The 21,772-nt window shown below is 40.5% G+C and overlaps 1 protein-coding gene across 2 annotated transcripts in view; it reads right to left on the bottom strand.

The window, feature by feature from the left end:
• Cdkal1 (CDKAL1 threonylcarbamoyladenosine tRNA methylthiotransferase) overlaps positions 1 to 21,772 on the bottom strand; it is a 525,008-nt gene that overhangs the window by 179,879 nt on the left and 323,357 nt on the right. For both annotated transcript variants that reach the window (XM_048428030.3, XM_085699329.2), the window contains one exon: positions 17,768 to 17,913. In XM_048428030.3, coding sequence (XP_048283987.3) covers positions 17,768 to 17,913 — 146 coding nt within the window. The remainder of the gene's footprint in view (positions 1 to 17,767; positions 17,914 to 21,772) is intronic.

Consider the following 21,772-nt stretch of genomic DNA (forward strand, 5'->3'; position numbering starts at 1 on the left):
CCACTTTTCTAAGAAGCTGCTCCTGTCCACAATATAAACCACCTTTCACAAGCAAGCCAACAAGCGAGGGAAGAGCTCAGGAATGGCTCAATGAAGCTCATTCTTTTGATGAATTTCTCTAGAAATGTAAGCGGGGGTTATAACATGCTATAGCATCTTTATTGGAAAGAAAGGGATTAGAATACTCACATACTAAAAGCTTGCCTTGAATACTTAGAGTCCCAGGGCCAAGAAAAAGTGATGGCTTGGACCCTATCTCAGTTCCACTTCATTTCACTGTTTGTCACCTTCCTAGACCCAACCACGAAAGGAACTGAAATCCCCTTTCCAGATGGAAAAGCCCACTTCAAAAACAACAGAAACTCCATGCAACCTTGGGAAATTCTAGGTGTTTCCAAATTAAAATACAAGTTAGAAGAGAGAGTCTAAAAGTTCTAGAAGAAAAATGTTACTTTTATCTAATTTTGTGGAAATAAAAGAAACTCCTTTAACAGAGATTCCAGCTGGCATTGGGTGCATATTCAGGTCATCACTACCTCATCTGTGTTACTTTTCTGAGGTGAACAAAGACCCAACCAGAACTGGTTTAAGACAGGGAGGGTTGATTTTGGCTTACAGTTCAAGAAGAAAGTGTCTTTCACCGCAGAGAAGGCATAGCAGCAAAAGCATGAGACAGCCGGTCTCATTGTTTCAGTTAGGGCAGACAGGGGAACACTGCCTCTACAGACACACTGGAAGCTTGCCTGCTAGCTGACTCTTTCTAGATCCTGTCAAGTTCATGGTCAATATTAGCCATTTCATCTTCCTTCCTCCTCCCCCAAATTCTCTTTGCTTCCTTGAGCAATGAAAAAATAGGCCGAGATATTTTCTGTCAATATAATAAAAAATAAATACAGGGTCACTAATAACATGTTTCTCTTTCCTTCATGTTCATGTGTGATCTGGTACTTTTACTTGGATTCACTTTTCTTCATTGTCTTTATTATAATATATAAGATTTTTTTTGATATGAAGATGGATGAATTTTCTCTCTGTCTCTGTCTCTGTCTCTCTGTCTCTGTCTCTGTCCCTGTCTCTCTCTCTCTCTCTCTCTCTCTCTCTCTCTCTCTCTCTCTCACACACACACACACACACACACACTTTTTCTTCCTTACAGAGCTTTCACACCAGGGTTTCTGACTTCTCTTTTCATGTGGGAATATCCAGAATTTACTGAAGTTACCCTGAATGAGTGGACCTTAAAAATGTTTGGATGTAGCCAGGTGGTGGTAGCACAGTCTTTAATCCCAGCACTCAGGAGGCAGAAGCAGGCGGATCTCTGTGAGTTCGAGACCAGCCTGGTCTATAGAGTGAGTTCCAGGACAGGTAGGGCTGTTACAGAAAAACCCTATCTAAAAAAAGATGTTTGGATGAGTTCTTAACTAGGAACAAAATCTTTACTCCATATATTTTTCAGAAAATACAGTATTAGCTTATCTGCTATTGGATATTTTATTTAAAACACAGCTATAAGAAATAGCAGGTACCTGGCTGAGAAATAAAGAGATCTTTGGATTCCTCTCAAGGATCTAACTTTAATCTTTAATTAAGCTATCTTGCAAAAGGCCTTAGTATGTGGACTTTCTCTGAACTGCAATTTTGCACTTTCTCTAGGAAAGAAAAACAGTTCCTAGAAGGTCAGCGTAGAAGAAATGGTGTCTCACTAAGGGTTACAGTTTTAGAACAGACTCAGCTGGCTGTTTCCAGGGCTCACACATTCTAAAGTCCACAGTCTAAATCATGTAATGTAACATCTCTCTTCTCACTGGCTTCTCAAATGCCTGTGATTAGATATCCTGGTCTAGTATGTGCACAGGAGTGAAGTAGGTTTCACTTCTCTCTGTCTTCATGTGTTTCTCTATATGATATGTGTATGTGTATACGTGTGCATGTACACTTGTTCTCATGGTATGCGTATATGCCTGTGGAGACCAAAAGGTCTCCTCCATGGTTCATCTGCCTTATTCATTAAGGCAGGGCCTCTCAATATACTCAATATATCCAGAGCTTGCCCACACGACTAGGCTTGCTAACCAGCTTGCTCTGTAGCTCCCATCTCAGCTTTCTGAGACAGGAATATAGGTGGGTCATCCCACCCAGCCAGCATTTACAGGGGCTGTAATCCAGTCTCCACAGCAAGTCACTTAACTGCTGAGCCACCTCACCAGACCAAGGAGATTTTTAAATAGCAACTTTAACATTAATGTTGTCCCCAGATCTTTCAATTTTACACATTTAAGAATATAAAAGTGGTAGGGAAAAATGTAACATTAAATAAAAAATTTCTCTCATAGTTGAAGCAGTCTATCCTGGAGAAAGACTCTTTAAGAAGATAACACTTACATCTCAGGACGTCCCTGAAACTTAGCTAATCGACAAGACCACAAAGATTAAATAAGCAATGAGGACGGATGCAGAGAGTCTGCAATCTGCCGAGCTGTCTACAGTTGGAGAAGAGAACGCTTGGGTTGTAGCTTTTATGAGTCATCACCAAAGTTGGGGTACACTTTTGATGAAATAGATGTCCATGCTCTTATTAACACTTTACCCATATTCTTGCAAGTAACCCTAGTCATACTCATCGGTTGGCCTAAATAAATAAATACTGAAATATAAATCCTATATCTCACAATTTTCTGGAAACTGCTTCAATTATTGAAAGAGTCAAACCAGCACAGCCTCATGCCACTTATCAAGTTGTTTTAGAGTCTGTACCAGACAATGAACATGCTCCAAATATTTGGACATTTTATTGACTGTGTCCCCAGAGTTATTCTACATCACTAACTGTGAAGTATATACTAACAATACAAACATAAGGAAACTGTATTGATTTCCTTGGCTAGAACATAACTTCCAAACATGTTGTTATTTTAATACCGTTATCACCTTCATTTAGAAATTAATAAGAAGGAGAATGCCACATGTTAACGTTCACAAAGTGAGCTGATGGCTCCCACATGTGAAGATACAAACCAAAGCAAACCAACTGTGATGCTCTTTCCCCACACTTCACCATGTGCAAACCTCACATGCCACAATAGAGGGCACTATGAAAGTGATGAGACCAGGACAGATGGGTTCCCAATTATGCCAACAAACAGTAGCTAAGTAGATGCCATGGTCCATAGCACTAGACAGAGCCACCCTGTTTGTTGTTTCTACTGCCAGAAAACCTACAAACTGCTGTAGCATAAAAGAAAGCCTAGCTGCAAAGTAGAACACAAATCAGAAATATTTTGGGCAGACACCATTTAGGGGACAAAATTTAAGTTACCAGAAAGTAGAGGCATGTACCAATAAGAAACCCATTAGCCAAATGATTTAGAGACTAAAGTTTAAGAGTGAGGGATAAGATTTGACGGGAGTAGGCACAAAAGATACTCATTTGGCTTACGTGCCTCAAGACTTGGGCACTCTGGCTCGCCACCATAAACTCATGTACAGAAAGAAGACAAAGGGTGTTCCTAATAAAACACCGTCCTTAAGGTCTCCTGAAACTCACAGGAGAGGAGGGCAATAATCACCCCACATCACCTTCCCCATATGACTTGGTCCTTCACAGGAAGGACATTCTTTTGTGTGAGGAACTGAGCAAAAGTATGTTACAAAGACTTCACATCACTGGAGACCAGAGTACATTAGTCAGTTCCCGAAGCCTAGGACGTTTCCATTAATGTGAATTCATACAGATTGATAAAATGTGCTACGACTAATGTGCAAAGACCAATGACAAAAAAATTAAATCATAATTTATCTTCAAACATTAAAAAAGAAACTCTCTTGCAACAAACTGCTGTTCTCCTTATATTTATCCTCATAAAACTGAAATTTAGATCATTCTGCCAGTAAGCATTAACCTGAATGAAAGATGGCAATGAAAGAAGATTAATGCTGATGCAATGTAATCCCTGCCTTGCCATTGCCTAAACTATCCTGGACAAAGAGTTTCCCAAGTAAGTCACCAAGAACTATAAATATAGACATGGACCACAAAACTGACCAATCAAGTATTTCTTACTAAACATCATTAACACAAGCTATAAATGAACAGAAGTGACACCATGCCACAGTCCATCAGCAGCCCCCAGTCGGGGTGAGGCCAGATGACCAGTATGGGCCTGAGGGCTGTGCAGGAGCTGACCTCTGCCCCAGCAAGCCACTAAGGACCCCAGAGGCAGGCAGCAGTGTATACAGTGAGACAGGGGGTTGAGCTGGACAAGGGCTATGTTCGCCCTCTCACACACAAAGTGAAAGGGCTTACTGGCAATGGGCTACAGCTAAGCCAGCTGACCCAAACTGCTATCAGGTCTGCGTATGTGTCAAACTCTTTTGACAACTTAAATCAGCAGTGTGGGAGCAGTCACCCGCAGCTTAGTTAGGTTCCTGCCACAATCTATTGTTTGGAAATAACTGAAACTGATTACATCTCAGGACTCGGACAACAGCCAAACCATGAGTGTCCTGAAGAGAATTCACCCCTAGCAAATTATGCTCAAAAATTCACCCTGGAACTCAGCATGAACCTCTAGAACATTGTTTATTTTTATTTCTACATTAACAGGAGGGTCAGATAATGGCGGACACAATCTGAAGATTACAGTTCCCGGACTGCTGCCAGTGAGAAGGCAAAGCTCAGTGGGTCACCATCATTCCACAGCCTAATAGCTTTGCTACAAGTTCCTGAGTCCATTAGTAGAACATGTACTGCTCAGGGACTACAGGTGCAGGAAGTCTGAACGCATGTTCCTTTTTATGAATCCTTTTTCTGTTGCTATAACAAAATACTAGAAGTTGATGTATTAAGTTGAGGTTTCTTTGGCTCATGGCTTTGATGGCTAGAAAGTACTAACAACACGACACTGGCATCCCAGAAAGGGACCTCTGGCTACATCACAGCATGAGAAAGGGGAGAGACAAGCGGTAAGTTCCCTCTTTCTGAAGCAGTCACCCTTGGTGACACTAGCCTGGCCCTGGGAAAACTATCCAATATCCTCTGAAGGTGATGACTTTACTGCTTCCTGAAAGGTGCCACCTCTAAGGGTTCAGCCACCTTGACACATTCACACTACAAACAAGTTTCCCACACAGGAACTTCTGGAAGACATTCATAACCACATCCACGTTACAGGCACTTGCACACTGGCCTTCCAGATTCCTAGCCTACTATTCTGTTATTTTTTCCTTGTACTTTAGGACTTGAAGACCCTGCCCAAATACCTACTATAATTAAGAAGGACGCGTTTCCAGGCATTTTTATCAAGACTTCAACGGGAATGAGTTCATTCAAAAAGTTACCGCCAGTGCCCACACTGGTAGGGAGATGCAGGAAAGCAGAAGAGTACAAAGGGAGAGAATACTGAAATGTGTAGAAGCTGGCACTACTGGGGGCCAACTCAGGATGCTGGCAGTCATCCCAGTGGTAGAGGAGAAGGGGAGGTAGAGCGAGACTGTGAAAACCAGAGAATGCGAGATTCATAAATTAATATTAATTTATCAGGCTTCAGCTGAACATGAAGGGCATGGGTCTAGAAACGGTGATGAAATCCCTGATCCTGAAAAAGCAATCTGATTTTACCCCTGAGAACTCCAACTGATAGCAGCATTTGTAGAGACACCAGTGTACATTAATTAATATGTAGTAACTGTTATATTTTGGATGAGTTATGCAAAATAAATGATGCTTACAACTAAAGGAAACATTTTATAAGAAACATGTAAGAGAAAATGGGCAAAAGGGCTGCTTTCATTATGATTTTCTTCATCTATGTGTATGTCAACATGCATACATTGATCAATTATGTAACTATGTATCTATGAATTTATGTATGTATTAATGAACCTACATATATGCATTATATATACATATTTACACATTCATTGATATAGACATAGATTTGTAGTTTATAGTTACCTAATTTAGTTTTTAATTTTTTTCATTACATTTATTTATTTGGTAGTAGGGGAACCATATAGGCTCATGTATGGGTGGTGTAGGAGTTCCTTCTGTTTGTGTGTTGCTTTCATTGGTTAATGAATAAAGAAACTGCCTTGGTCTTTTGATAGGGCAGAACTTAGGTAGGTGGGGAAAACAGAATTGAATTCTGGGAGGAAGAAAGCAAAATCGGAGAGAATCCATGGCGCAGCTGGAGATGAACTGCCTCACTTAAAAAGGTGTTGAGCCATGTGACTAACATGGACAAGAATAATGGGCTAATTAATGTAAGTTATAAGAGTTAGTAAGAAGTCTGAGCTAATGGGCCAATGAGTTTAAAGTTAATGTACACCTCTGTGTGATTTCTTTGGGACTTAACAACTGCGGGAACCGGGCAGGACAGAAAACTCAGACAATAGGACACCAGAGGTTGCTTCAGGTTTTCACAGGCATGTGTGCATGTAAACATGCACCCACTCATTCACATGGGTGTGCATACATACATACAGAGAAGAAAAGAAAAACCCAAGTCAAAGGGAAGGAAGGAAAACAGGAGAAAACAGGATGTGAAGAGTCAGGGAGAGCATGAGAGAATACGAGAACACAAGCATGTATGAATTAGTTTATCTGGTCTTCAGCTGAGCATGAATGGGGATACCTGCTAATTTTACATGCTCAGGATCATGCTAACTACACTGCCAAAACCATTCATCCCTAAACATTTTTTTCTTTACATTTTTTCTTTTCTTTTCTAGAGCAGTGGTTCTCCACCTTTCTAACGCTGCATCCCTCATGCTGTGGTGACTCACAACCATAAAATTAGTTTTGTTGCTACTATAATTTTGGTACTGAGTTGTGTCTCAGTTTCTAAGACAATTAGATATGCATGTTTTCCCAAGGGTCATGACCCACAGATTGAGAATCACTGTTCTGGAGGAAAGAGAAAGAATAAGAGGAAAGAAATGTTTCTAGTACCACAACTTTTTAATAAACTGGATCATTTGCCCAGTATGGTGATAAGGGCTGAAGTCTCAAAGGTTCTGAGATAGAGGCAGGAGGTTCAGGAGTTCAAGGCTATCTTACGCTATATTGGAACTTGACTCATAAAAACACAAACCAATAAAAATTTAGGAAGTTGCTGTTAGTATCCATCACCCTCTGGACATAAAGTGCTAATGGGGAAAGGAGGCAGTCTGAGAGAGCAGTATTGACTATAAGAAACCAGTTTAAAAATTAAACTGGGAGCAACTTTTAGGATTCTCTTCAGAGGGCAAAACAAAATAAGTAAATTAAATGTTCCCACTGATGATTTAGCATCTCCTGATGGCCTGTTGGCAAACACTCTGAGGGAGGAACTAGAATCAGGAGATCATATGCTGTCTGCCACTGTAGAGATGATGCTTCCTATATATATCCAGTTCACAGGAGATATTTCCATCACTATAGTGCCTGGCAGACAAGACAGTGCATTCAGTCACCCATGTCAGCAGAGACTATGGGCCTCTGTGACACTGAGGGGCTTCCTACAGCTTTTAGCATAAATATGATTTGCATTTCATGGATCTAAGTCCCTAGTATTTATGCTAGATGGCCTCCAATCTATTTTTAATGTAAAACAAAAGTCCAGTAGGGCTCTAATTCTATACCCAACACCTGACACAACAGTAGGAAGATTATATGACATAAATCTAAATTACAGAATACGTAATTACATACAGGATGTTTTCAGTGCAGTAACAAATGGGTTCCTGTAGAAATGAATTGTCACAGAACTAAGACAGAGACCCTAGAAGAAAAGCAAGAATTTAATAGCCATGGCAACAGAAACCAAGTAATTAGAAACAAGAAAAAAAAGAAAAACTGTGAAACACATGAGTATGATAGAAGATGCTGCAAATGTCATAGAAGGTCCACCAGGCACAGGCTTTCTGTCCAATAAGTCAAGAAACTTACTCCATGTAATCCTTGAAATGACTGTAGAAGGAAAACCAGAGTAACTCCCTGCCTTCACAAAGAAAAAGAGGGCAACAATAAGTAAAAAGTAACTGTTCAATTTCAAGTCTGTAAAGGTTATTCTGCTCCAATAGAGTTAATAAACCAAAGTATTCAAAATCACTGCACAAGAGAGTAGACCACCTTCTCATCACATACCCAAACATGGCTTCTGCCACCCAGGCAGAAAGTTCCCTAGGCCTTCATGAAAGAATCTTTGTGTGTGTGTGAGTGTGGAGGGGAGGGAGAGAGGGAGAGAGAGAGAGGGAGGGAGGGAAAGAGAGAGAAAGGGTCAGTCCTACTGACTTAGCCACCGACTGCTGGGATCCCAAGCCTGTGCCATTACAGCTGGTTTTGGAGGAAAGGAAAAACTATTGTCAACAATATATTATTGATATCATGTGTAAAACCAGGCATGAGATATAAGGAAAATGATTATAAATTCAGTTCTTTTAAGGGGCAGCTATTAAAACCATAAAGTGTGAATGCTAAAAACTGTATAACCTGACAGATTCTTGGTGGCCCCTTCATAACTTATTCATTTAATCTAAAAATAGATGTCTGGAATAAATGCTGTATTTTCAAACTTCCTTTGTGCTTAGGCATAGCCATGCTCTATTCAAATAAGACATCCCAAAACTCACACATTAATACAGCCTCCCGCACAGTTTCCTTTGCATGCTTTCTCTCTCTTGCTGTTTGGAATACAGACTTGCGGGTTGGCTTTGAATTAGTTACTATGAGCCTTGAGATAGAAAGTCCTGCTAATGACAGTTGAACATCAAAGCTACCCTGGGCCATGGGACTTAAGGTCTATCCTGTAACCCTGGGGCTCTATATGCTCTCTCTGCCAAGCTCTGATCTTCATCGACACTCTAAGATCAGCCTCCACCTTCTTTATTCTAGTGCATTTATTTCCCACACTTGAAAACAAGTCAGAGTGTACCTTTAACAAGCATAAAAATGGGGACGCACACGCCAGTGTGATCTAGGCAAAGCCTTTCCTTATTCTGGCAGGATTAAGAACATCACAAACAAGATCAAACAAATTATACTTTTATCTAAAGAAAGGTTTTGTTTTTTTAAACGTAAGATCTGTGACTTGGTATTTTTTTCTGGACAGAAAAGAAAACAAAAACAATAAACATCCAACCATTTGTTTATTTCTCCTTTATAGGATGAACAGATTTCAGTATAGTGAACCTAACGTTATGGCTCCAGGCACTTGTATATTAACTACGATGGACAAGCATCAGCTCTTAGAACAGTTACTCACATTTTGATGTTTCACTCCTAACATGCATCTGATATAAAACTAACACAAAACATATGCTTTTTTTTTTTGAGTAAAGATCTGGCTATGCAGTCAAGCTGGTCTCAAACTGGTAAGCCTCTTGCCTCAACCTCCCTAGTCCTTGGATAAGAAATGTGTGCTACCATATCCTGCTTAGCTTTTTGGAAATGGCTTTTTCCCCCATGTACTTTGTTCCAGGAACAAGAAGGACACAGGAGGAGAACTGGAGTTAATTTAAAACTGTCACCACACAGGTCATGAAAGAAAATGTTGCTACAAGGTGTGACAAACTTGAACTGGAGAGATGGCTCAGTTGTTAAGATTACATACCACTCCTCCCAATCAGAATGCAGTTCCCAGGACCCACAGCAAGTGGCTCATGACTGCCTTTAACTCTTGCTCCAGGGGATCCGGCACCTGCCTTCTAGCACCTGCAGTCATGTACATATCCATGGTAAGATACATACACACACACACACACACACACACACACACACACACACACACACATACACACACGATGTGACAATTGGTACCGAGTCTTATTTAAAGAAGCTCACACGCATACTTTATTAGGAAACAGAGCTTTATTCATTGAACACACTGGCGTTGACAAAGATCTCATAGCTTCTCATGGTAACATCCTTACAAAGGTCACTATCTTCTAGGCCAATGGCCTAGAACTACCAGTGACAATATAAAGGAGATGTTGACTACAAGAAAGTTATGTATGTCTAGGAGAAAGTTGGTGTCATTTTAAACATCCTGTTTAATTGCATAGCCTATTTTTGGTTGCTAAACTGCCATTCCTAATTTCTTCTCATCTGAGCTCAGTTACTAGTTCTGTGATGGGTCACTTAACCTCCCTGTGCCTTCATATCCTATCCTAAAATGCGGACAGCAATTTCTTCTTAGTAAGTGCTACGGTGGGATCCCAATGAACTGATGCATAGATATTCATGTCAGTGAGTGGTACTTAGTCATCACCGTCAGCAATTAGCTAGCAGGCATTCCAAGTACACAGAATCTCTAAGATGGCTGAGTATCACATGATCTGAAGAGGAATCTGCCAGTTTACATGAAAAGTTCAGTAAAATTTCTCATACTTAAAGAAAGCTTTAAGAATAGCAGACTCAGGATAACACTCAAAGCCTCCTTCTTAAGGGCTCCAAAGTGAGTGGCACTCATTCCCCAACACCTGTCATTCCCTCCTCCTGACTGGAAAGCCTTGATTCCTGTATACTGCGGGTGTGTGCACAAAAGCATGTGCAGGGCACTCTCTGAACATGTACTGAGCACCTTGCTAGGACATGGGATACAGCTATTAACATACGAATATGATTTCTCCTTTTAGATAACTGCATGTGGCAACAGCTTTAAGAGATACCCTATTAGAAAAAGAAAGGAATGCAGCAGTTTCTTTCTTATGCCATAGAACAACCAGCTCATTCACAGTCACTCTAGCTGACATTTAGCCTTATCACCTGCCTTTCTATAAACTGCAATGTCCCTTGGTTTCTGTGGGGTTAATTCTTCCTGGGTCTCTGTGATGGCTAATCTTGGTTTTCAACTTGATCACATCTGGAATCACCTAAAACCCAGGCAGAAAGGCATGCCTGTGAGGGCTTATTCTTGATTAGACCATTTGAGTTGGGAAGACACACCCTGATTCTGGGCCACACCTTCTGGTGGAAGCCCCCATAGAAGGAACCAGGGGGGAATAAAAGCTTTTGCTTTTTTGCCTGCTCAACCTCACTCTCCCTGGCACTCTCCCTGTCCTGCTGCTAAGGCGCTCCTCCTCTGGCACTAGAGTCTGCTTCTGTGGGATTCCAACATACTTTGAGGACCAGATAGGACATCCAGCCTCAAGGATTAAACAACCATCAGATTTTTAGCCTTTCCATTATTAGAGAACCATTGCTGGGATTAACCAGATGGCAGCCTATACACCACTCTAATAAATCTCTTATATGCTCATTCTGTAAGATCCATTCCTCTAGAGAAACCCGACTAAAAGAGTCTGCTCCTCCATTCCCCTCATTTCGGTGTACCACAGATCATTTTCCTTCTCTCATTTAGATGTGTGTTCCGTGACTTCCATTCCTGGTGCGCACACATTCGTTCTCCCAGGCCCTCACACACACTGCATCTGCTCTTCACATGCTTACTTCCAGATCGACATGTCTCACCTGCTTCTTGACCCACAGTTCCTACAGCCTGTGGCAGGCACTGCCACACTCTGAACCCAGCTCAGGATGGAGCCAGTCCCCTTTGATCCACAGCGGTATCAGCTTCTGTGCACTTACCCGAGGAAATATCTGCCTGTGCATTGCTTTTCAGGAGCAGGGAACCCTTTATCCTGTGCTTTCTTCCTTTAAGTGAATCTAGATCATTACAAGACAAAAGCGTGGGATTTTGCCCCACACACCTACGCAGTTCTCAGCCGCAGCTTGAACTCTCTCTTGATTTCAACTCCCCGGAAAGCCAACAGTACACCATGCTCACCTTCACTCAGGTATCAGGACACAGGCAGCATGAAGTCTGATTTCAACCAAAATATCACATGATAGGAACCTAGTCCAGCTCCAGATAAAGTCCTTGTTCCCCTATGCAACTTCATGAACTAGGCCCCACTATCCATGTTTTCTCAGGATTGTCTTCCAAGTTCCTACCAGAATGGCCCTGTAAGCTCTTCTTTCAACATCCGAAGGCTTTTAAGCCAAAAGTAAAAACTCTTCTACCTTTGACCCACAAAATAGTTCCAGCAGTCTAAGAACCACAGTCAAGTTAATCAAAGCAGGGGCTCCAGAACCAATTCTTGGTATCAGTTTCTGTTTCAGTGTTTTTTTATTGCTATGATAAAATATGTTGACAAAATCAACTTATAGGAGAAAGGGTTTATTCCGACTCACAGGTAATGGTCTACGTTGGTCACATTCCACATGGAGTCAGAAGACAGCACGGATGCATGTTGCTATTTAGCCCCTTTCTCTAGAGTCTCGGTAACAGTCAGGAATGGCCCTACCCATACTGTGTGGGTCATCCCACGTCAATTAAAGCCACCAAGATGCCCAGAGGCCAATCTGTAGATGACATCAAGTTGACAACACTAACTATTACAACAGTTCAACTCAGCATTTCTATCTGTGCCTGTTACTTTTGTAATTACTACAGCCAAACATCTGACAAGACGCAACAGCTGGGAAGCTGGGTGTACGAGGTCTCATAGTTTGAGATTATCATTCATCATGGCAGGTGAAGGCATTGTGAAGAAGCTGGTCATGATGTGTCTACAGTTAGGAAGTAGAGCGCAACGGAGCAGGTGTTCAGCACCTTTCACCTTATTGCCTTTAATTCGGTGACATGGTGCTGCTCATGCTAGGAGTAGGTCACCACACTCAGCTCATTATATCATTATATATAATTGTTATTACATGGATATAATTAGTAACATATACCCATGTAATAACAATTATATATAATTAATATACATATACCTCACATATACTGAGACTTGTGCTTCATTACATTTGTAGGTGACTCTTAAAGCAATAAAGCTGACAAGTTAGCCAGGACACAACTCACATTCCCAAACCCTTCGGCTAAGTCTATTACCTTATATCACATCTTAATTTATTTTTCTTTCTTTTTTCTTCCTTCCTTCCTTCCTTCCTTCCTTCCTTCCTTCCTTCTCTCTCTCTCTCTCTCTCTCTCTCTCACTCTCTGTGTATGTGTGTGTGTATGTGTGTGTGTGTGTGTGTGTGTGTGTGTGTGTGTGTGAGAGAGAGAGAGAGAGAGAGAGAGAGAGAGAGAGAGAGAGAGAATTGTATGTATGTAAGTTCACATGTGGAATCAAAGGATGATTTTCAAGAACTGGTTCTCTGCTTCCAATGGGTCCTGGAACTGGCACTTGTTCAAATGAAATATATTTCCTCTGTTAAAAGTTCTGAACATAGCAACAGAAAGAAGTGAGGAGAACACCACTTTGTAAAGCAAAAATGATAGAGATAAACTAGTGGACAAGACATCAGGGACACAGAAACAGCAACCTAGTTAGAGACAACAACCTAGTCAGAAACAACATAAACCAGGAGAGCCAGGGAACACTTCTGAGGACGTTATTTCAGAGGAGATGCTCAGTGAACACCAACACATCTGGAAATGCAGCTGTAGGAAACTATAACTATCTAATCCTTGCGAAGTGGGAGCTTTTATTTTTCTTTATTCTGATTACTTTATTCTGACACACATTACTAAATATATGTTGTTTTTCTCTTTCTGGTTATTTTATTCCTCCTGTTTTTGAGATAGGGTCTCATTTCACAGTTAGGCTGGCCTTGAAATTATGGCAGTCCTCCTACCTCACCCTTCCCCAATACTGGGGTTACAGGCATGAGTTACCATATCAAATCACCACTTACATTTCTAAATCACTAGAAATAAAACTAGATGGACAAGGTGGAAGAAAACACAATTTTGACAGACTTCATATTTTCCCAGTGTGTTCTGGTAATGGCAAATGGCAACTCGGACTAAGGATAGGAAAGAAAGAAATTCCAGCATGGGATAGATTACTATGATGCTTTCCCAGAGAGGCTGGGAATGAGGAGGAATCCAACTAACACTTTTCCGAACAAACCCCAAAGTCAGGGAATCCTAAGAACAGTACATAACATAACAGAAAAAAAAATTCCTCAAAATGGGAGGAATTACTCAAAAAATGCACAGAAAAAGGGAATGATTGAATTTTTATTTTTAAAATTTCAGCAATATATAAATTAGTAAAATGGATGATATACTTATAAAAATATAGAAACAGACTAAAAAACCAGAACTATGTGTATTACTTTGTTCCGCAGTTCTCTTCCCAGTTCTTACAGAGCCCACCATGCATCTCAAGAATCTGTCAATCCATTTAAATAAAAGCATCTGCTGGGCTAATAAATCTGAGTAGACTTCAAGTCATATGACTCTCTGCTTGTGGCCAGCTGTTTTAAATGAGCATATCAAGTAATTTAGACACTCTTATTTTTTTTCTTTGCAAAAGCTGCATGATTTAATAAATTCCCATATGCCTCAACATGTGCCAACCCTACCAGGTTATCTCCAATCCAGCTGCTGTTATGTTAATAGCTGCCAACTTTCAAACAACTGAAGAGAATAATGAATCAGCTACGAGTTGGCTCACAGGTAAACTCAGATTGCTCCCAGCTAAAACATGGACCACTTTCAACTGTGAAAGAAAATTAATTAAAAAGAGCTCACCTCCACTTCACTGTGTGAGAAACAGAGCTCGGTAAAGACCTTTGAATTTGTAGCTTAAAAGCCTGCAGCTTCAGGTAAACTCCCTAAACCTGTGGGCTGCAGACTAATGCTGTAGGTTGAGGTAAAGTTTAGCTGTTTGAGGAGACAGATTGGGAAATGTTTCATCCCCCATTCACAGCATAAAGATCTATGAGCCTCACAATGTGGAAGGAAGGAAATAAGTAACTCCTATTTGTTATAGACTCATTACAAAAGGCTCCGCAGATTTTAGGGGAAATGAGATAAATATGAGAAAAAAAACACACTTATTTACATGTTATTGTCAAATAACAAAATTAATCAGTAAAATAAATAAGGGAAATAAAGCAAAGAGAAAATGAAAATAACAAGCACACCAGTTGACATCAGGATGATTTCATCATCAATTGCCGGACACAAATCAGGATGTGTGAAACTCTCTAAAAATGCAAATGTCACACTGAACATTAAAATACCAGACAAAATATTATTATAACAGTATTATTGATCTTAGAGCAGGACTTCTGTATTTTTAAAATAAGCACAAATCTATCTTATCTTTTTTTTTTTGGTTTTTTTGGTTGTTTGTTTGATTTTGTTTTTCTCAGGGTTTCTCTATGTAACGGTACGCGCTGTACTGGAACTAGTTCTTGTAGACCAGGTTGTCCTCGAACTCACAGAGTTCCACCTGCATCTGCCTCCCAACTGCTGGGATTAAAGGCGTGCACCACCACCACTAGGCTAACAAATCTATAAAGCCATGTTAATTTTTAATGGGATAAGGAATTACATAATGAGCAACAAAAACCAGGGTAAATATTTCATATATGCCCAACTGTCCATAATAACTGAGAATTAATCACTGGATGAATGAGGTTTCTCAACAGGCTGGACAAGCTATCGTTCTGTCAGAGAATAGAGCTATTCTGCATTGCCTTTATGAGGAGAGATGGGCTACTTCTCCCTAATTTTAAGGTTCTGATGAACTTTCTAAAACTATGCAAGGATTTCTTATATTCACAGTGACATTGACTTTATAGGGTACTTGAGATTTTCCCACTTATCTTACTGATTTTGTCATACGGCTTCCAACTGTATTTCACTTATTACCTAACTGTGAACTTCACTATACCAAAACTACTTCTGCCCATGCTGAATGAGGATAATGCTTATTCAATTTTAAAATCTCCTAAAGATGTAGAATGATTGCTATCATACTTTACACTCCATACTTGTAGCCATCCAAAACACAGGGATGCACATGTGTGGGTAATATATTCTCCAAGCATCCTTACCTCCTAGATTTCCAGGGACCTCTGGGGTCTGTGATGCTGAAAACACTAAAGGACCCTGTTAGAGTCCTTGGTTCAAAGATCTTGAGCTAGTCAAATACACCTTGGGAAACTACAAAAATGCCACAGATAAGTGAGACTACAAAGAAAACGACTCAGAATTAATTAAGTCTATGAAAAATGGCAAGGGATAACTTTCTGACATCCTTATGTGGCTCACATTTGACCTATAACATGGAGGTTGGTGAAAACGTTCAAGATGCAACACATTCAACATGCTGCTCTTGAGAGCAACACAAAAGGTTGGAATGTGCTGGGAATCTATTGACTATTTAGTCAGCACAGAGATTTCCCAAATGACTGAATCAGTATTTACACACAAGGAGGTAGAGCAGAGCTGGTGAGTCCTTAATCTATCTAATCATGGTACCCAACAGAGTACTTGGAAAGGATTTTGTTCTGTTCTGCTCAAGGCAAAAATATTGTGTAAAATGTATGAAGTGTGCACACTCTTTGCTGCTACATTAATACATGAAAGGTAAAAAGTTTCACAGGAATAACAACTCACTTGCTATTTGGAAAACCCTCTCTAGTGTCATAGTGCTTAGAAGGACTTTATTACCTGACATAAGTTTACCTACAAAAGCAACCACAAATGCAAGGACAGGATATGGCACACATTTGGCACAAAAATCTACATTATTTAGCTTGGATCAGTTCTACTCAAGATCCAAAAGTATAGGAGACGGCAGGGATTTGCAATGATTCTGTGTTTCTTTAAAGGCTGCACAGACTTAATCCTAGAATTATACAATCCTATTTCTTCCTATTTCTGACTTGAATATTTAAACAATTAGCCCTATCTGTTTGAATGCATACTAAATGTCTTTATTCTTGGTGATTAGAATAATCAAGACATGCCTAGAGGTGGATAAGAAATGAAAAGACAAGTTAAAGAAAGATGAGAAGAGGAAATAAGAGAGGATCTGTAGCAGTGTGTGCCATAAAAATTAGCAAATAATTAAAGGTGGAAAAAATAATTGCTTACAATTTGTGTAGAGCAATCATGCCCGTGTAGGACATTGACATGGCGCAAGACCACATAATTACAAACAACAAGTCGGAAACAACAACAGTGGGGGTAAAGCATAAATTATGGACAGTAGAGAAACCACACACAAATGTGCCAAGATAAATGATATAATCTCAGAGGTGATGATGGCGTCCTAGATTTGAGGAGGGTCTGGGTGACCGTGGCCAGCACCTCTGTTTCCTGCCTTGTCTAATCATAGAATGCATTCCGTGCTGGGAAGGGAGCTTTTGAAGAACATAATTATGGGCTGCAGTGTTTTTCTGTGGAAACAAAATTATCATTCATGTCTGCGATTGTGTAAATATGCCTTAATTTTGGTCAACAGCAATTTGAACTGAAGAAAATAGAATCCTCCAGCCTCCTAGTAAACTGTAAGTACTCAAGTGAACTGCAAGGATCAGCATGTAAGAGCAAGGACATTCCAGACCCTGTGAAAATGCTAGCCAGGAGAAAATGACCCACTCCTAGTGACAGGCTCGGTCCCTTCCTTCATGTCAAAGCCAGCTCACAACTTCAAAAGGCCACATGAAAGGAGACTTAAGGGCTAGTGACGAGAGGGCAGTTTTTAACTAGCTGGTCAGGTATGAAAACAATCATAATCTGAACTGCTGAGGGAGGGTGGGAAAGCTTACTCAGATCAACAGAGCTCTTTGTGCACACATGGAGGGGAGAGCAGAAACCACATCAAGGGCCCCAAGAAAACTGGAGGCTCTGAGAGCTTCTGGACTTTCGCCCTTTGCCGCGCACCTTAACTGCAAGGCTGCCGTAAGTGCCCTGCTGCCACACACCTCAGGAAGAAAGAAAGAAATGGTTATTTTCCAAAGTGCTAACAGGCTTACTTCTCCTTGAGAAAATCCACAACTCTTTTGAAGTCGGCCACGCAGTACTCTCTCTTCATGTCCATGAGCACGCTGTCAGAGGCGGACTGCACGGGGATGTGGAGAAACGCGTAGACTCTGGGGTGGTTGAGGATTTTTGCCATTTCCTAAGAGAGATGGTAGGAAAAGTATTCATCATTTTAATGAATCTGAGGCAGCACTTTCCCTCAGATCTACACATATAAGTGCTGGCGAGCAAATATGCGAGAACAGGCTGATCATTCTGACTCTGAGGTAGCATCAGTGGGCACTGCTCCATAGGCCACGGGATTACTGAAACAGCTTTTGGAGGGTTCCACGGGAGAATTGCTAATTTGTTCACTGTTTCTTGCAATTATTAAAAAAAAAGATGTGAAATCAGATAAAGCCAGAGAAACGAGTGCTTTAGAATTAACCTGCATTCCTTCATTCTCAGCTTCCTTTTCTCCTCAGGGACATTAGTAGAAGAAACTCAGTTAACTGCCTGAGACCTCATAACTTTGTTTATTTGCATAGAGAAGATTTTATACTTAAAGAAGCTCAAAATGTATTTTAAATACTTAAGATGATAGGATCCACAGTTCTCTCTTTTCTTTCCTTTTTTAATTATTATTTTCTTAAATTATAATTTAGCTACTGAGAACATGTTTTGAGCATAGACAGTGGGAAAGACATGTGACCTGACAATAAAGACAGCCAGCTTTCTCCTGGATATTTGAGTGTAAGAGACAGCATTCGAAAGACCATAACCAACTGGAGAGGAAGGATGAGGAGGAAGAGATGAGGAAGGGCGATCATACAAGTGACGAGATCAAAGAGAGCAAATCAGAGGGAACACAAATTAAGCAGGCCTGTTTTCAACCTCTTCTGAGAACACAAAGTGGTGCCAGAGAGAATGAAAAGTCTAAGTCATGAAAAAACAGGACCACAAGGTACAGCTCTTTAACAGCCAGAATGTGCACAGTGGTATCTAGATCTCTCAGTACGGAACAGTGCAGAACCCAGTACAGCAGCCTCTCACATCTCTTTGTTTCTTTTAGAACAATGTTTTGAAGGGCCTTATGGAGTCACAAAGCCAGCTAATGCCTAGCAGTCACATTCAGACCCTCTCAGGCCAGTCACACATGTAGACCAGCCCTGCTCTTGGCTGCCTGTTTTCCTTCCCCTGGCTGGAACACTAGCATTCTCGGTAAAGCACAAGCCAAGAGGCAAAAGCCAATGAGCCACTTTATTAGCAGAGACTTATTAGTTACTCCTAACTACCTTTCATCCGTGAGGTCTCTCTCAGGAATTAGTAAGCATACACACTTGGCTGTGAATAGCCTACAAAGAACTGAAGTTGAGTTTCTAAATGAAGTAGCAAAATAACAAAACACAGCTCCGTGGTCAGGAGTATGTTTGAGGGAGCACAACTTACTTGCTCTGAAGTGAAAATTTTGACTCTCTACTATAAATCCTATCTGTGATGGTTTGAATAGGAATGGCCCTTATAGACTTACGAGTTTGACTGCTTGGCCCATAGGAAGTGGCACTATTATAAGGTATGGCCTTGTCGGAGTAGGTGTGGCATTGTTGGAGGGGGTGGGTTTTAAGGTCTCCTATGCTCAAGCTATGCCTAGTTCAGTTCACTTCCTATTACCTTTAGATCAAGATGTAGGACTCTCAGCTCCTTCTCCAGCACCAGTTCTGCCCGAACAGTGCTATGTTTCCTGCCATGAAGATATGGACTAAACCTCTGAAACTGTAAGGCAGCCCCATTTAAATGCTTTCCTTTATAAGGGTTGACATGGTCGTGGTTTCTCTTCACAGCAACAGAAAGCCTAACTAGGACACTACCTTTCTGGTTGTTCTATACCAAAAAGCTTGACAGAAAAGACCGGTAAGAAGATCTGTTTTCTCAAGGAGCAGGACTCAAAGGTTTAGATGTGCTTGGACATATCTGTTGAGCTGGGAAGTGGTATCTGAGCATTCACGATGGTAGCAAAATGTAGCTACTTTTGCAGATTCTGTGCCTGGAGTTCCTCATCTGTGAAATGGAGACACTGAGAACACCCCCTTCACAGAGTCACTGGGCTACTATTAAAGGGCAGTAAAATAATTCAGATATGCTCTAACAGTGACATAAATCATGAATTACCAACAGTCTACTGCTTTAAAAGACATTGCAAGTTCACAGTAACAAAGCATCATAAGATTAATGGAAAGTCATCAATAAAGAGGAGAGGTTTTAGTAGGTTGGCTGCTAGAGTGGCAGTGAAGGGGAGACACTATATACTGAGCTGGACAGGGCTTTAAATGGTGTTCACTGGGACTGGACATAAGAAATGCACTTCTTGAAAGCATGTGTGGTGGACACTGACTGTGAAGAAGGCACAGCTTTGGGCATGATTTGGTCCTAGAACAGAATGCTGGTGTACATATCAAAACAGTTACCAGAAGGAAGCAGTAGAACCTTTTTCTTCTTCAGTTCTCAAAAAAAGCTTTGCTGCTAGTAGGTACCCTCTGCTTGATACTACACACTTCACAAATTTAGAATGTTCTATATACCTCACCAAGGGCTCCTATGACACCAGCGATTCCTGAGGCATTGAAATATAAAGTCAAGCGGTTGTTGAGATGTTCCAGCTGCTAAAGGTGCTTGCTGCCAAGACTGACAACCTCAGATCTGAGCTCAGGTCTTTGAGCCTCACATTGTAGGAAGAGATAACGAACCTCCAAAAGTTCTCCTCTGATCTACATACCTACCCCCCCCACACACACAGACACACATAACCCATTCAAAAATATAAATGTAAAAAATTCAATATACAGGTAAATTAGCCATAGCAGTACACAGAGAGATTATACGTATATCAAACACACACATACACACATGCATTTTGCATTTGTAAATATCTGATTTTTATGGACATATAGTTAACAGTATATATTAATGGCATAGTGTGATATTTTGAAGCATATTTACATAATAATGAGATTAAAACAGTATACACAGAAATTTGATAAGAGACTTTTTATTATTTTCGAACCAGTTTGACAAAAGAAGGTCAATGGGCATCATCTTTATTTTAATTTTTAGAACAAGGGAAAAGTATATGCAAATACACACACCCTAAACTCAAGTATGAAAATGCTGCCCCACTGTGGAATCTATCTTTATAGGTCTCTAGAAGTTCAGATCTTGAATCACAAAATACATCCCAATGGAAGGATTCTGAAGCCATCCATTGTGCTAAGTTTCAACAGCAGTCTGCAGCCTACACATAGAGCCTAGGGTCACCAAAGAAGCTTTCAGTCCAATACATAGGGTTTAAATTCATCGAAGACCAAGAGAGAATTTTGTCCTGGTGTAGTTCCATGGTGTAGCTGTGAAGAGTTCGCATAGAGGACAGGCACATGAGGGGCATATTTATACACGCATATATGAGACATGTATATGAACGTTTTGTTTCTTGAAGAGCTCGGGTAACAAACAATGTAACAAAACTATTTCAAGATAAGGTCATTTATAATTTAAGAGTTTATATGCCAAGGCTGATCATAAGATAGATGGTAACTGTTTGACAGGCAGGAAGTGATGAATGGCTGACCAGATCAATAAACCAGTAGTTTTCTCCTGTGCTGTTATATGGAGCTGTCTTCTTAGAAAATGGAAATTACAGCCATGTTTATTATTTATTTCGGAACTCAAAATATCAAGAAAAAGCAATAGACAATGCAAAAGGCTCAATTTGGAAGGGCAACCTAGTGAGCACACACATTTGAAAACAATTATTATGTGTAATTTTATTGCACTGACATCATCATAGTGAGCCTGGTTTTGAATATCTATACTACCAACTCAATAAAAGCACTGTGAAGAGTATGTAAATAAGATACAAGCTGGAGAGACATCTTGGCAGCTAATTTCAGAGTACATACTTCTTTACTACAGGACCTAAGTTCAGTTCCTAAGTGATGTAACTCCAGTTCCAGGGGATGCAACAA

This window comes from Myodes glareolus, chromosome 14, assembly GCF_982192425.1.
Source record: "Myodes glareolus chromosome 14, mMyoGla1.1, whole genome shotgun sequence".
Classification (NCBI taxonomy): domain Eukaryota; kingdom Metazoa; phylum Chordata; class Mammalia; order Rodentia; family Cricetidae; genus Myodes; species Myodes glareolus.